This window comes from Microchirus variegatus (assembly GCF_963457635.1).
Source record: "Microchirus variegatus genome assembly, chromosome: 8".
Taxonomy (NCBI): domain Eukaryota; kingdom Metazoa; phylum Chordata; class Actinopteri; order Pleuronectiformes; family Soleidae; genus Microchirus; species Microchirus variegatus.
In genome coordinates, this window is record NC_139809.1 from 10,766,090 (window position 1) to 10,781,663 (window position 15,574).

Below are 15,574 nucleotides of genomic sequence, written 5' to 3' on the forward strand. Positions count from 1 at the left end.
GTACCCCGCCTATCGCCCTGTCAGCTGGGATTGGCACAGCACCCTCCGCGATCCTCCGGTGGAGGATAAAGCGGTAGATAATGGATGGATTATCTACTAGATAATGGATGGATGGATAAAAGAAGTTGTCCTTCTTATAAGCTACATGGTCATTATAGTTTACAATTAAATACTTAGTTGTGCTCTTCCTGACCGGAGGGTTGGGCCTCCTACAACATGCTGCCAAAAAAGCTTGAAGTGCGTCACATGAATTTCAGTAAATGTTGTCTCCAAAACATCCGGTCTACAACTTCAGGTGCTCGTGATTGACATGTTGACACGTAAATAAAGTCCAAGCATCCATCCAAGCAACTGCACACTCCACACATTACAACAAACAGTGCATGTAGCAGCACAGAGCAGAGTGAAGCACAGAGAGAAAACCCAAAAATATCCATGTGAAGTGTACGGTCACAAACTGAGGGCAAAAACTTGTGTGGTCCTTTATGAACCAGACGTCAGCTGTGGAATTTTTTTCGTTCATTTGCAGAAACGTCTGTAAACAACCTTTTTTTAAAACTTGCCCAAGGAGCTGAAAGAAGGAATTATCATGCCAGAGCTCAGGAAACACTCGAGTCATGGGTGAGGCAGAGAAACTGTGTGTGTGTGTGTGTGTGTGTGTGTGTGTGTGTGTGTGTGTGTACATTTTCTGGCATAAACACTGACCTTGTCAGGACTGGTAGTCCTCATGGAAACCAAAACCTGGTTCTCATAAGGCAGGACCTCATTTTGGAGAAACTGGTTAAATTTAGGGCTATGATTTTGAGTTTTTGTGATGGTTCAGGTGAGGGACAAGGCTTTGGTTCGGCTGTTCGGCAGTGGAAGTGGAAGTCAATACGAGTCCTTACAAGGGAAGCTGCGTGATATGTTTGTGTATGTGTTGTGTGAGAAAGGCCCTCGGGCCAAAAGTGACTGACAACTATACAGAAGCAGTCATTACACCAAACAGATATTAGCTCACAAAAGATCTTTATGGTTTTTAAAGCTGAAACACAAAGACGCACATTTGAACAAACGTGAAAACATCAACGCAAAAGGACTTTTTTTTTTTTTACTTAAAAGTCCCAGCGTTGACACCTGTCGAGTCTTTGACGTGAGACTTCTCAGTGGTAGAACTCACAAAGTCAAAGAAAACTCCTAAATAAATACAGTGTACATTAAAGCGTTCTGGCCTCAAATCTTCAGGAGTCTGGAGTTTTGTTTGACTTTGCTTTGACACCAGTAGTCAAAGTGTAAGTCACCACAGCTGTGCTGGTGGACGCTGTGTGGTTCTTCTCCTCTGCTCCAGGAGTTCTCCAGGTGGCGAGTCTCAGCTGGTCTACATTCCAGGTTTAATCGTTAATGTCGGGACTTAAAAACGTCACAAAGAGCCTTAATGGGCTCTGTTTGACTCACTGTTGTGTAACCAGAGGGAAGTGACTCACCTGAAGAGGTTCGCAGGTGGTGGACTGCAGGTTAAAGGGCTGTTTCAGCTGCTTTCATGGTTATTTTAACACACACTGAATATCATATAAAATACAGTGCTTAAAGGAGACATATAATGCAAAATAAACTTTTTAATCATTTTAATACTAATACTTTAATAATATATGGGACTCTGGAGGCCCTATGAGTTGGCAAAGTGTGAAAAAAGATGACTCACTCATGTTTTTGTGGTCCTCCTCAGTCTAAGTACAGGAGATAAAACACGCCATGTTGACTTCCGCACACATCGCGACGTCACAATGAGACATTTTTGGTATTGTTGTCTCGCGGAGCTCAGCCTTGTCCCTGAAAAACGCGAGAGTGCAGGCGAGGGCAATAGTATCGCGGAAGTCTGCGAAGTGTTCTATTCTTGGCTGCACAGTGCAGCACAGAGTTCTACACAAACGTCCAGCCTCAGAGGATTTATGTGTCCAGAGGATACATTGTATATATGACGACAATATGCCGGCTAGAGTCGGCAAATGATGGCTTTTCCAAATGCTAACTGCTGTTAGCTGCAGGAGACTCAGTGACGCTGATGTAGTTTCCTGTGTCTCATTTGCATTTAAAGAGACAGACACTCAAAACCGAGCTGTTTTGGCAGAGTGATTGAACTGCTGTGGTGCTTCATCGTTAAGGTACTTTGACCAAAGCATGTCACAGACATGTTCATTAGGACACCAGGGAACTAGGTTAACTTGGAGAAATAGGGTATAATATGAGTCCTTTAAGAAATGTATTGGATCATCACCAAATGTAAGGTTTATGCGACAGCTCTCTATTATAGAGTAAAAAGTGATGATAACTCCAGGAACCATATCAGACCATAGTGAATAGAAGGATGGATCTGACTGAATCTCAACCCCACTCACTTCTTCAAATAATCTAATTGGTTGCAGGTTACATATGGCTTGACTTCCTTATTCCAAGCGTCTGCAGAGCTTTCTTTTTGCTGTTGTTGTTGTTTTTCTGACGTTGTTCTGTTCACTTTCTCCCCCGTGCTGCAGCTGGAGATGTTCTGCGAGGTGATGACGATGGAGCAGGCAGGATACGTGATGCTGAGGGACTATCTGCAGAACAACTACAGGGAGCAGCAGCACTTCATGGGACAGGTGTACTCCTCCTACACCGGCACTGAGGAGGTCCCCACACCAGGTATGATTTCAAAATAATTCCATAGCTGACTATCACCCACACCTCAGATTGTGCTGGAAAGTGGCTCAGTGAGTTTAGTCAGAAGTACAGATTTGATGTAGTTATGCTTTAGTTGAGTATTAAAATATTAGGGCTACACCTTCGTTTTCTACAAACAATTTAAATTATTGATGGCCAGAGGAGGGGGACTCCAGTTAATATGACTTACAGTAAGTCGTAAATGTGAGGATTTGAGTAAAATGACTTAAATACAGTATGTGAAATGGAAAAATCCTCATTTTCCTACCTTGCCGTATCAGTTGTGAATAATGTCAATGTCAGCAATATTGTCTTTTTTTGTTAATAAAAATGTATAATTTACGGTTGGTTTGATGCTTTTGGGTTTTAACTGTATTTGTAGTTGATAAATTGCAATTAATATATGAGAAGAATGTTTAGATATGATCCACACCAAAGCCACTTTTCACTCAAATCAACCTTCAATCTCCCAATTCATTGAATCAAAATGTTTAAGTTCAAAATGACTGTCTTTTTTAAGCACATTTGCATGTGGAATATCTGGGAAATAATCTTTTCCTTCTATACTCGCACAACTTGACTTGCTGCCTGGATTTATTTTGATTTTATGGCTGTGGATACTGTACTGTACTGAGAAGCAAACGTGTCATGTACTGGTGAGTCTCGTCTGTGATTGGAAGTCCTGAGAGCAACCATAATGACAAGTATTGGTATATATAAGTTCTATATTTCTGCTTTCTGGTAGTTTTTGAATTTTCTAGATATCAAAAACGGTCTAGGAGTTATGGTAATGAGAAGTACTCATGCTTTTACAGAGTAAAAGTTTAAGATAATATTTAGCATAAGGACACGGTAATATAAAAAGACAACAAGGAATTGAAAAAAAAGGAGAAAACAAAGATAAATTAATCAGTAGAAGCAATTACCCTGCAGCTACAGTGCAATGGGTTTGTTGATGACAGTTATACCAATTAAACTGTATAATATGACGTGTAAAATAGTCTTATATTTAAAACATACCTCATACTGTGTTTTGTAAAAAAAAAAAAAAAATTCTCATGACTTATTTTGGACAATAAATGTCTGGGATGATTAATAATGTCTGCTGCACAACAATGACCCAGTAACGTTCTTCGTTATTACCGCATGTGATGGGACTGACCTCACCGAGACTCCCGTTTGTGCTAATGAGAGTCTGAATGGATCAGAAAAGACTGGAGAGATGAGAATAGAACTGCACTGACCTAAATAAAACCTCAGTGATGGAAAGAAAACAGCTGGACGTGCGCGGTGTTGACCATTGATTGTTGCTGGTGCTGTTATATAATTAGTAGTGAAATGTATTGAGCTGTGGTTTATGAGGCTTCTGTTACAGAGGTTTACAATCTCTGATTTTATTATTATCATTATTATTGTTATTAGAGCTGTATTGTTATTAATCTGTCGATTATTTTCTTGATTAATAGTTTGGTTCATAAAATGTTAAAAAAAACGTTGATCAGTGTTTGTCAAACCTGGAAACGACGATATTCTCGATGTCATTTAAGAAGCTTAAACAATCAGAAATCTTGTTTTAATAATGAAAAAAGCTTCAAACCGATTAATCGATTATCAAAATAGTTGACGATTAATTTAGTTTCAGCTCTTATTGTTATTATTATTGTCAGGTGACCTCAGAATATTGTATTTCCAATGTAAAACGAATTATTCCCACGTCCAACTTCTCCGTCAGAGAAAGAAAGTCCCTGAGCAGGAAATTAAACCTCGAAGTTGCAAAATGTGATTTGCTTTTGGACAAAAGTGTCGAATGACAAGAATTAATGAAAACTTCAAATGCCAAAAACAGGTACAAGGAAGTCTTTCAGTGAAAGTTCCACACAGTGATTATTGTGTGTTGAAAGGAGAAGGTTGAATTATGACTCAGGTTTCAGGTTGTACTGTACCAACCTCACTCACTCACTCACTCACTCACTCACACAATAACAACTTCACACGCATGTGCTGACTTGTTCGTTATCATCACGTTGCGAGATTACATCTTATTAACATCATCATAAATTGTGCATTATAAGTGCAATCATTCGTGTAAATAAATGTCCTCATGCCAAGCTTTAGTGAAAATGAACGTGGCGGCGTCAGTTGAAACATGGTCGATGTAACAGTGAATGAAAGACAAATAAACCTCGGTGCTGACGACAGTTTATTATCACAGTTTAACAATTCACTTACCTGCTAATTACCAGGATATCTGCTCTAATTATCCACAGATCAAATTCCACCCTGCACTAGTTCACACGTTTAATCTACTGGTTAACTCTGCCCTCTAGTGGTTGAACTTGGTTTCGCTACTGTTTTTTTTTTTTCATTGTTTGTATTTATAAGAGTGGGGACACACACGTACATTTCAGCTTTAACCCTACAGCAGGACATTTTCACTCGGAGCTAAGAGAGATCCGAGTTTCAGATACATTCAGAGCTTTCTCTCCTCTATTGTCTTCAGTCATCAGCCTTTTCTTAAATCTGTGTTAATCCCAAACCTCTGTCATCTGCATTATCTCTGCTCCTTTAATCTCAAACCTGACCCAGAGTCATAATCAGACTGCAGCAGTTGACTTTACAATCACAGACAGAATAAATGACCTCATGACCCCTCAGTCAGTCAGCACCGTGTAAACTGATGACAGTCGGTGTTAGAAAGTATGAGTAAGAAAACAGACTGTGATGAAACCTTTATTCATTTATATGCTCGGTCTAATCATTTATGTTCAAAAGAACCCAATTATTATCATAATGTGATATTTTATCTTCAGTGCTCGTACCAAGACTCATATGATAAAAATAATCCATTTAAACTTTGTCCAGTAGAGGTAGAATACTGTATACGTTTGCTTAACTTAACTTGTACATTTAATTAAATCGGTCTATAGATGTGTGTAGACATTTATTTTAATCCAGGTACATTACATAATTTACTTTTTTTTTGCTTCCGTTTGTATGATTTATTTTTATTCTTTATTCTTTTAACACCACAATGTCCTTGACCTCAGAGTCAGTCTCTTGTCACTTACAAAAACACATTTGTCCATCAGGAAAAATGAAATGAATACCACCCAGATTTGGCAGATATGGCTGTTTTCATGCAGCACAATACGTTAGAATCAATCATTTTCTGTGGTGCAGCAAACAATGACACAAGAAAAGGTTTATTGAAGAAACTGTCGCTAAAATTCTACCGAACTTACTTTTGACTTTTTCATTTTCAGTGTCCATTTTCCTTTTACAGTTTTATTTATGTGGCAAAAACCTCCGAACTTAATTTGCTGTCCAGTTCTGATTCTGAAGTTAAGTTGGTGACATTTCAATTTATTTTAGTTCGATGCCAATTTAATCCTTTATCATGTGAGGAATTCTGGAATTCTACTTCATGCTGGGATTATTTGAAGGTGCCTGTAAGAATGTGACCCAAAACAGTTACTATATTCAAATTCAAAATACCGAGGTCTTTTAGGTTTCGTTTTCTGACGTAACTTGCAACCCGTGGTTGCTCGGCAGCTGAGACTCTACTGACTGCAATGATTGGTAGACGGCGGTAGGTGGCGCCACATGCCAAAACATGATTTCAAAAAATAAACATGATTTGCAGCCTGCAAAAAAAATGTTTTAATGCAAATATTTTGTCTGTACTGTTGTTGTTGGTGAGTTCAGTTTGTTATATGAACATTATTCCTGAGTCTCTGTGACATATTAGGAGGATTTTATGGCCAGTTACTTTAGATTTATTACATAATGCACCTTTAATAATAATTCCAGGATCTATTTTCTAACCATGCATCCGTCCTCCCTGTGTCCAGCACATGTCACCAGATCTCTAGGTAATGTTTGAATGTTTGTGTTTTTTGCAAACCAAACCTGAACCACATCTTAAAGCTCCAGTGTGTAACTCAGACTTAACACCACACCTCTGGTGAAACTGAAAGAGCCTGATTCTAGGTCCATAATCCAACGGTTCTCCTTGAGCTTTAAGGCTATATGAAAGAAGGGAACTTTCACTCCAGTTACCTACGTTAAAAATAGGATATTGGAAGTAAACCCTGTTCTTGTCTGTGTGTTTTCCTGCAGTCTGCAGTTCAGAGCCAGAGAACATCCAGGCGGCGCCGTACAACCTCAGCAGCCTGCTGGTGACGTGGGAGCGGCCGCGGGCGGTGTTTGACGCCACCATCGAGAAATACTCTGTCACCTACACGTTCGCCAATGTGGAAAACGCTGTCCCCTCTGAATACCTGACTGATGGAGACCAAGATGTGGTGAGAACGAGCGTCATCATGTTTATGATATTAAGAAGCTGGTCATCAGCAGGTTGCTCACTTGTCTTTCGACCAAATATTCTTATCCCGTTAGTTTCTATGTAAAATCAGCCACCACTTCATTATAATCCAGCTCTCTTACTCCATCAACACCATAAATGGCAATTATTAGAATTGAATTGACACTCAAGGACACTTTCCAGAGAGAGTAGCGGAGTCTGGATTGAAGAGGGGAAGAGAGTCAGCATTCCTGATGTCTGGTGCGATTGAATTCCAGAGATGGGGAGCGGGAGGAGGTGGCGATGTGGAGGAGGTCGGAGTGATACGGAGGGGCGAGGTTGTGGATGACCTTGAAAGCATACAGGAGGAGTTTGAATTGAGTTAACCTGGGAGCCAGTGGAGTTGTTGTCGTAGGATGGGGGTGATGTGCTGAAATGAGGGGGTTGTGGTGATGATGCGGGCAGCTGATTTCTGGACCAGTTGAAGTCGGAGGCGCAGATTGTGAACAGGCAAGGCAGGCAACTGCTTGGGGCCCCGAGTCGATAGGGGGCCCCTGACACTCGGAGTCTGAGGGCTGTTTTTACTGAAATGTGCAGTGACCAGCCGCATCCCCGTCCCCCTTAAAAACAATGGGTGATTTGCAATGACATCTCAAGAGGAAATCTCCCTAAAGGGGCCCCACCTCACTTTAACCTGTGTGAAATTATCGTTCTGCAAGTTGGAAAATGAAGAGGATTATTTACAGTGTAATGCATATCTTTTTTTACTCAGTTTATATATGTTTTTTCGGTTATTTACAGTATTTTATTGTTCTATATATTTATATTGTTTTATAATGTGGGTTCTTTACAGTGTAACATTTATTTTTTTACTAAGTTTAAATCTTTTTTTTAAAGCTATTTACAGTATTTTATTGTTCTTTATACTTATATTTTCACACCTTTTTTTTTAATTACAAGGTTTTTCCATGTTATTTCATTCATTTCGAGAAAAAAAAAATATTTTGAACTCATGCATTGTACATACCAGTACATGTACATGTTTGGAAGGGCCCCCTGGGAATTTTTGCTTAGGGCCCCTACAGACTCTAGAATCGCCTCTGGTTGAAGTTAATGGAGGGATTTGTGAGGGAGACCAGAGAGGAGAGAGTGACGATGCTGTGAACAAGGATTGAATTACGAAACTCTACATGGTCAAAATACGCCAGATTGTAAGAAAAAAAGATTGTAGCTTGAATCGTGTTCTTCATATTTTTTATCCCATTCCTTTTCCCGCCACCAGGGGGCCATACTTGACGATCTCATATCCAACACCAGCTATGTGATCCAGGTGGTGGCAGTGTGCACCAACGGTCTGTATGGACATGTGAGCGACCAGCTGACGTTCACCATGCCCGTCGACGACCCGGGTAAGAGCGAGCGCACCCGAGACCGAGCACAGACTTAACGTTTCCTGCTCCTGCTGCTCTTTTTCATTTGTGTCCAGTTTGAGTAAGATTTAAATATGGAGCAATAAAATTAGATCATTAAAGATCTAATTTGACATCTTAATCAAGAAATAATAATGTACTTCACTATTTTTTCCAGTTTTTTTGGTTATGGTATAGACAAATTAAAATCATCATTTTATGTGATTCATGTTAAACCTCCATCTTAATTGTTTCTATACGTTTACCTTTTTTTGGCTCAATAAGTTTTTATCTCCAAAACATAAATGTCCTGTCCTCCACTCATTCTCCCTTTCAAACCTTTTTCTGACTCTTTATATATTTCACGCCTCAACCTCCCTGAGCGTCATTCTGGGTTTCATTTACAGTTCAAATTCCATACTCATGTACGCACATCTACTGTTTGACTCATCTATGTCGTGTGTTTTTAACGTCTCCATAAACGTTTCTCTGTGCTCTCACACTGTGCTGTCTGTCTCTACGCATTTCTCTCATGAAAAGGCTTTTTTCACCTGTGTAACCTTCACGTCACGTGAAAAGACAAAGCCTCCGTCTTTGTTTTCGATGTTCACGATTGTGGCCGTCCGTTCCTTCTGCGCCTCACAGTAAGAAATGTCTGCATGCTTGCAGCGTCGCTTCACTTCGTCTATCATGAATCGGAATGGCATTTATGATGGCGATGGCTTTACAGGAAATAAACTAATGTGTCTTGATACAAAGAAAGAAAACCCTCTGCATCCTATGTCATTGTCGGCATTGTCATTGGCCTTTCCTTCATGGCTTTTCTTAAAAGGTTTGTTGAGATACTCCACAAAAGACATCAAGGAAGATGGTACCTGTAAAAGCTTTTTGCTGTCTGATGCATTTATAGATTGTAACATTAGCTGAATGCCTCAATAATAACTCACATTACTATTAAAACTAGCCGGAGCCACAAATTGCTTCACATATACCTTCAAAAATCTGCAGATTTGTAATTATCACTATATAAGATACTTTGATACTTAGCTATAACACACAAAAAGCTCAAATTTAACCTTTAAAGCCTTTGGTTAGTTAAACTTTCCCCCTCCGAACCCTGTCATCCTCGTCCTCTCTCTCTCAATCTCACCTCATTAAAATTGTAAAAACCTCACCTCATGCTTCACAAACCAGTTTGATCTGGTTCTCCATGATGTATCACTTAGCCTCACGCAGGTAAGAGTCGCACTCGCGCCGACACTTTCCACTGTGTGCCGTGCACCTGAGCCTCAGTTAACCTGGCATTTGCAAATAACTTGTGACTTGTGTTTTTCGATCCCTCTTTTTGCGACAGACGAGGCAAAGTTTGACAACCAAAAAAATGTTTGCGTAATCTCGTTCCTTGTTCTCGTCTGTTTTGATTAAGGGGGATGAAACATCAAATTGATTAGTTGCAAATGCTTTTTTTTTCTCAAGCTTTCCTGTGTTTTCGTGTATTTGTGTGTGTGGGGGGGGGGGGCTTTCGCATGAGATGTCCCTAACATGCTGCATGCAAAAATGCAAATGCTGTGTACGATCCTTCCCCGTTTTTCACTCTGTCCCTCTATCATTTCAAACATTTACGTCCTTCAAGAGAAAATGTTCTTTTGTATCTCAATAATAGCATTTTTAAACATTGAAAAATGTCGATTTATTCTTACTTGTGTGAATCCTCCAAGAACATAGCATCCCACGTGTATTGTTTTCATATTGTTTCATCCTTTTGTTAGAGGTGTCTTTGTATTTTTCATATGTTTGTACACCTTTTGTATTCTTTTTCAACTTGTTTGACAGTTTATATTCACTTAAGCCCATTTAGTAACTAATGCAAACTGTTCTTTTTTCCAGAAAATGCACTGAATCCAGATTCCAGTGAATTTGATGAAGAGGTAAATAAATCTTATTACTTTATAGAATCCGTCTGTTAATTTATAGCCGTTTTTTTTTTTATTAATATTATTTCTGTTCATCTTTCTGTCACCAACAGGGCAACTATGATCCCGATCTGTCATGGAATGAACCGGAACAAACTGAGGATTATGAGCGGGCTTTGATTCCTATTCATTCACCGAGAACCACGGCTTCCCCATCTCGTCTCTTACCTCTACCTGGCATCGGAACTACAACAGCAGATTCAGCTCACAGAAGAACCAGCACAGATCCTGTTCATCCTGTCCGCTTCCCACAGTCTGGTCAGGGACGGAGCCATTCGGAAGAGACGGTGCACGGCAGTACGGACGCGCAGCCACCAGGAGTCACCCTGCCACCGGACATTAAAGGAAATGCCGTCTTAATTGGGAATGTTCCTTTTTACTCCACAGCCTCGACAACAGAGAAGGAATCCAAGGAAGCCACGCCCACTTTGAACTCTCATACAAAGACACATGGTGGTTTTGGAGGCATCATTCCAAGAGGTGGTGTTAGTACTACTACTCCTACATTTACCAGTGCAACAGCAAGAGGTGGTGTTAGTACTACTACGCATACTACTGCAAAAGCAAGAGGTGGTGTTAGTACTACTACTCCTATATTTACCCATGCAAAGACTGGAGGTGGTGTTAGTACTGCTACTCCTATATTTACTAGTGCAAAAGCAAGAGGTGGTGTTAGTTCTACTAATCCTACATTTACCAGTGCAACGGCAAGAGGTGGTGTTAGTACTACTACTACATCTACCCGTGCAAAGACTGAAGGTGGTGATAATACTACTACTCCTACATTTATCAGTGCAAAAGCAAGAGGTGGTGTTAATACTACTACCTCTACATTTATCAGTGCAAAAGCAAGAGGTGGTGTTAATACTACTATTCCTAAGCATACTAGTGCAATGACTGGAGGTGGTTTTAGTACCACTACACCAACGGATACTAGTGCAAAAGCACGAGGTGGTGTCATCGTCACTACTCCTACGTTTACCAGTAAAAAGACAGAAAGTGATGGTAGTGCTGCAACTCCTACACTGACCACCGTAAAGTCAAAAACGGGTGCCAGTATTTCTTCATATAGCACCACTCCAGCCACACTGAGTCCTCAGAGCTTTGATATGAGCAGAAACACAACAACCTCGTCCTCCAGCCAGGCAGAGACTGACCCCATATATGAAGACGCCGCCACTGAAGGAGACCTTTCACAGGTGACCTCCACCGAGGCTGTTACACGGCGTCCTCAGTCTCCGTCCACCACAGCCTCAGTCCAGTTGAGTGCCGTTCTCTTGCAGACCACAGAGTCGCTGTTCAACGGTGAGAGCCCCTCTGTCCTTCCCTCCTCTTCCTCCTCATCCTTCACCTTCTCCTCTGTGTGTGACACCACGGACCCTAAAGCAGCCCCTTCTACCTGCCTGCATGACCCTCCTTCCTCGCCTTGGCCTGTGTTGTCTGCGTCTGCGTCGGACTCCCAGCATGCAGCTAGCGCAACGCTGACTCGCAACGACCTGGCTTCTCCTTCAACCCCTACGCTTGCTACCTCCACCTTGCCTTACCCGCTTCACTCCTTGCACCCCCTGTCTGGTTGGGAGACTGATCCCCTGTTCCCTGGTGTCGGCTTTGATGATAATGATAGTGATGGTGATTTGTTGTCTGGGTCTTCGTCTGTGTCGTTTTCTTCTGGGGACCCATTAGATTTTAGTGGTACCCCTCCTATTCAAACGATTCCGGACGTGTCCGACACCACCGTCACTGCCGGGCCCCTCTGGGATTTGTCACTCTCAACAGTCTCTCTGTCTCTCAGCCCCACCCTTCAGCCCTCGGTTCTTCTATCCAGTGACTTCCCCCTGACTCCAGGCTTACCCCACTCTGTCTCAGCTGGGTTTGAAGACTCAGACTCGAGGTTTGCCACAGGGAGCACAACAGAATCCCTCCTCTCAGAGATCAGTGGTGATGGGTTTACGTTCGTCAGCAATGAGGTCACCGTGTGTGGCTGTTCCGTGGAGCCATCGGCGTCTTCGCCCGGGTTGCATGCTTCTCCCGAGGTCCCTCTGCCATCCTCAGTCTGGGACACCGCTGGCTTAGAACTTTACTCTAGCGTGGGCTTTCCCTCAGTCTCTGGTGTTGGTATAGATGACCTTCGCTCTCGCTCTGTGGCGAATTCTGATAGTTTGTCATTTGACCATAGCGCTATTTCTCCCTCATCGTCCTATTTACACCCCCACCTCCTCCAAGCCACCCACAGTGACCTGACCGTTTCTATTGCAGCCACAGCGCCTGACGCCACGACTCCCCGGTTCTCGGCGTCAGATGGGAACTCTGCTCTCCATACCTCTGCCCCTTCTTCCTCACCCACAGCCTCCTCCTTCACCCCCACCTCAGAGGGGCAGGTGTTAGATATGAGCAGCAGTGCCTCAGGCTCAGCCATGTTCACTGACTTACAGGAGGGTGTAGATCAGGAGTGGGACAGGGCTCAAAGTTCGGCATCCGGGGAGAGCGCACTTCCTTATTCGACCCACATTGCGATCACTGTTCCCCCGTCTACAACCTTGGCTTCTGGCCAGAGTCCAGATGATCATCTGGACGAACTCTCCTCTGCATTTTATTTTGAAAGCGAGAGTGGCAGTGCCATAACCACAGAGTTAGGAAGCACTGCGCCTCCGACCGTTGCTGCGGTGTCGTCGCCTTCACCCTGGCCACTGAGCGGGGAGGAGGAGAGCGGCTCAGGACAGGGTGAAACCCCGTACGACAATGAGACCTCCTCTGACTTCAGTATTGCTGAACGCACAGAAAGAGGGTCAGAGGAAGAGGAGCCGGTCGCAGGTAAAGAATGCCGTGGGTGGTCGGGGGGGGGAGCTGCATTTACACCTGCAAAATGATGAGAAAGAACTCTGGATACCCAAAAGCTGACTAATCCACCATCTATCAAGAGCATTATCTTTATGTGAATTCACAAGTTCATCACATTTCTCAACAGGATTCCACATCTTCACTATCTTCATCATCTTTCGAGGCTCATCAGTTGTAGTGGCACTAATCCATCTGTTGTGTCGCTAATGTTGGTGTTGAGAAGCGTGTTAGAGAGAGACAATGGTCCTGAGGGAGTCGTCGCTCACTTCAGTTACACTCTAGGCTGCATTGATGCGTGCAGGTTAAATAATAAAAAGGCAGCTCTCCAATTATAACAAAAATAAAGTCAGGGTGTGATCATATCAATGCCGTTTATTTAGAACTATGTGACAAATCCACTCATTTTTATATCCGTTTCATAGCATAATTAATGCTATCTAGTGACTATTCGTTGACTTTCTTTTTTTAATCACTTTTGCCTTTGAAACAAAAATCACGAAACAAACAAAAAAAATCTATACATAGGACTATTTTTGGGCAATTAATGGATACTTTCCTATAAATATTACTGCACTTTATTTTTTAAAAAGGGAGATCTATAATGTCAATTACCTTGACATTATTTTTTACATTTATAAATTATGTATTTGAGGTGTGGGGACACCTGGTGATCCATGGCACATGAAAGGTTTCCAGATTAACTGATCACAATATGCCGATTCATTCATTCATTCATTCATTCATTTTCTTCGCTGCTTTATCCTCCACATGAGGGTTGTGTGGATACTGTGACCAGTCCCAAGCCACAGTGCGAGCCACATGTCCCACCCTCCGGCCCCAATATGCCCACGATTGCTCAATTTTACTGAAAGTGCAATGGGAAAAAAATTGGATTTGTAAAAATAAAACGTCATTTTGTAGACTAAAATATTACATAAATTATGTTACAAGCAAACACTTCACAGTAGTGTCATATTATGCCTAGATAAATATGTGAGGAGGTCCCTGGAATTATTTTATTTTGTCGAGGACCCAGTTTCAGAAACAGAAGAAAATCTGTCTATCACTAGGATAGTGTTATTCAAACGAGTTTTTGGCCCCAAAATGTAGACATGTCCAGCAGAGGGCAGCAGAGCTTGTTTTTTTTTAGAAGTTTTTACTGGTTCAGATGTCACTCATGTCCCCACTATCTCTGTGAAGGACAGCAGAAGTATCTAAAACATGGTCTATTGAATCTCTTATCAACATAGGACTATAAGAATAACAATTCACATGCATGCTTTTTTTTACTATTATTTTATAAGCATTTGAACAAACTTCAAATAAACCATTGGACAGATTTGGGGGAACAAAACAAAGCCCTTCATAGATTATCCATAATGTGTCCATTTGCAAAGCTATTTTTTTGTTTTCTTAACCATTAACTTTTTATGGATATTTGAAGCTTAATTACAGAACTTAACATTAAAACCCTTTTATTTTATTTTATTTTATTCTATGTTATGTTATTTACAGGATGGTACAGGATGAGGATCAAGGGTGTTGTAATTGGAGGCAGATAAGCAGTTTGTGATTTGGGCTTTATAATATAAAAAAAAAACTGAAGACCAAATAAAAGAGGCCAAGTGCTACACGCAGAATCCATTTTAAGTGCTCGCAAAAAATTTAATAAAACACTGTCATCAAAACAGAAAAGGAAACATTCTGCAGGCACTCTCAGGCAGCACAAGGAATGAAGACGTCTGAAAAGCCTTTTATTAGTCGAGTATATCAGAAGTAACTGTTGCAAACATGAGACGGATCAGTAACCGAGGGTTTGTGAGCCAAGTCATAAAGTAGAAACCTTTAGGCTGCAGCGATTATGGACCTTTAAACACAATCTTCTCTTCACCAGTGCATTTCCATTATCTGCATTCCTTACATTCCGCAAATGCACAGTTTACACAACTCGCAACCGTGTCGAGGTTCTGTGACCTTCATTCTCCTGCGATCATCTCTGACTAAAACTAATAACCTTCCTCCATCCTCTGTCCAGTCCTTTTATTTGCACGCAATCATCGTACCGTGTATCCAGAGATTGTGTGATTGGGGTGAATGCGTTCATGACACATTCATGACTGAGTTATTCTTATAACAGCTTTCCAGTCAAGGATAATTCACATTAGTGTTGTCTTCTCGCTGGTTATCAGGCGATAAAAAGAGGATTCGGCAGCAGTGAGGTCAGGTTCAGCCGTCACTTTTATATTCCCCATTATTCAAAGTTACAATTATGCTGTTTGACTGACTAAGCCATGTTTGTGTGCTGCTGCAGTTTCAAATGTGTTTTTTTTTTTTTAGTTGTGCACCTTCATGCGTCGCTGGGTTCCTTTCAAGTG

General features: G+C 41.4%; 1 protein-coding gene across 1 annotated transcript in view; it reads left to right on the plus strand.

Moving 5' to 3' along the window:
* The window catches only part of ptprz1a (protein tyrosine phosphatase receptor type Z1a), a gene marked incomplete at both ends in the record, with an annotated part of 71,684 nt that overhangs the window by 37,143 nt on the left and 18,967 nt on the right, over nucleotides 1-15,574 (plus strand). Inside the window, 6 exons of the mRNA XM_083893995.1 lie at nucleotides 2,511-2,658; nucleotides 6,796-6,980; nucleotides 8,262-8,388; nucleotides 10,276-10,316; nucleotides 10,415-10,844; nucleotides 11,358-13,172. Of these exons, the coding sequence (XP_083750121.1) occupies nucleotides 2,511-2,658; nucleotides 6,796-6,980; nucleotides 8,262-8,388; nucleotides 10,276-10,316; nucleotides 10,415-10,844; nucleotides 11,358-13,172 (2,746 nt within the window). The remainder of the gene's footprint in view (nucleotides 1-2,510; nucleotides 2,659-6,795; nucleotides 6,981-8,261; nucleotides 8,389-10,275; nucleotides 10,317-10,414; nucleotides 10,845-11,357; nucleotides 13,173-15,574) is intronic.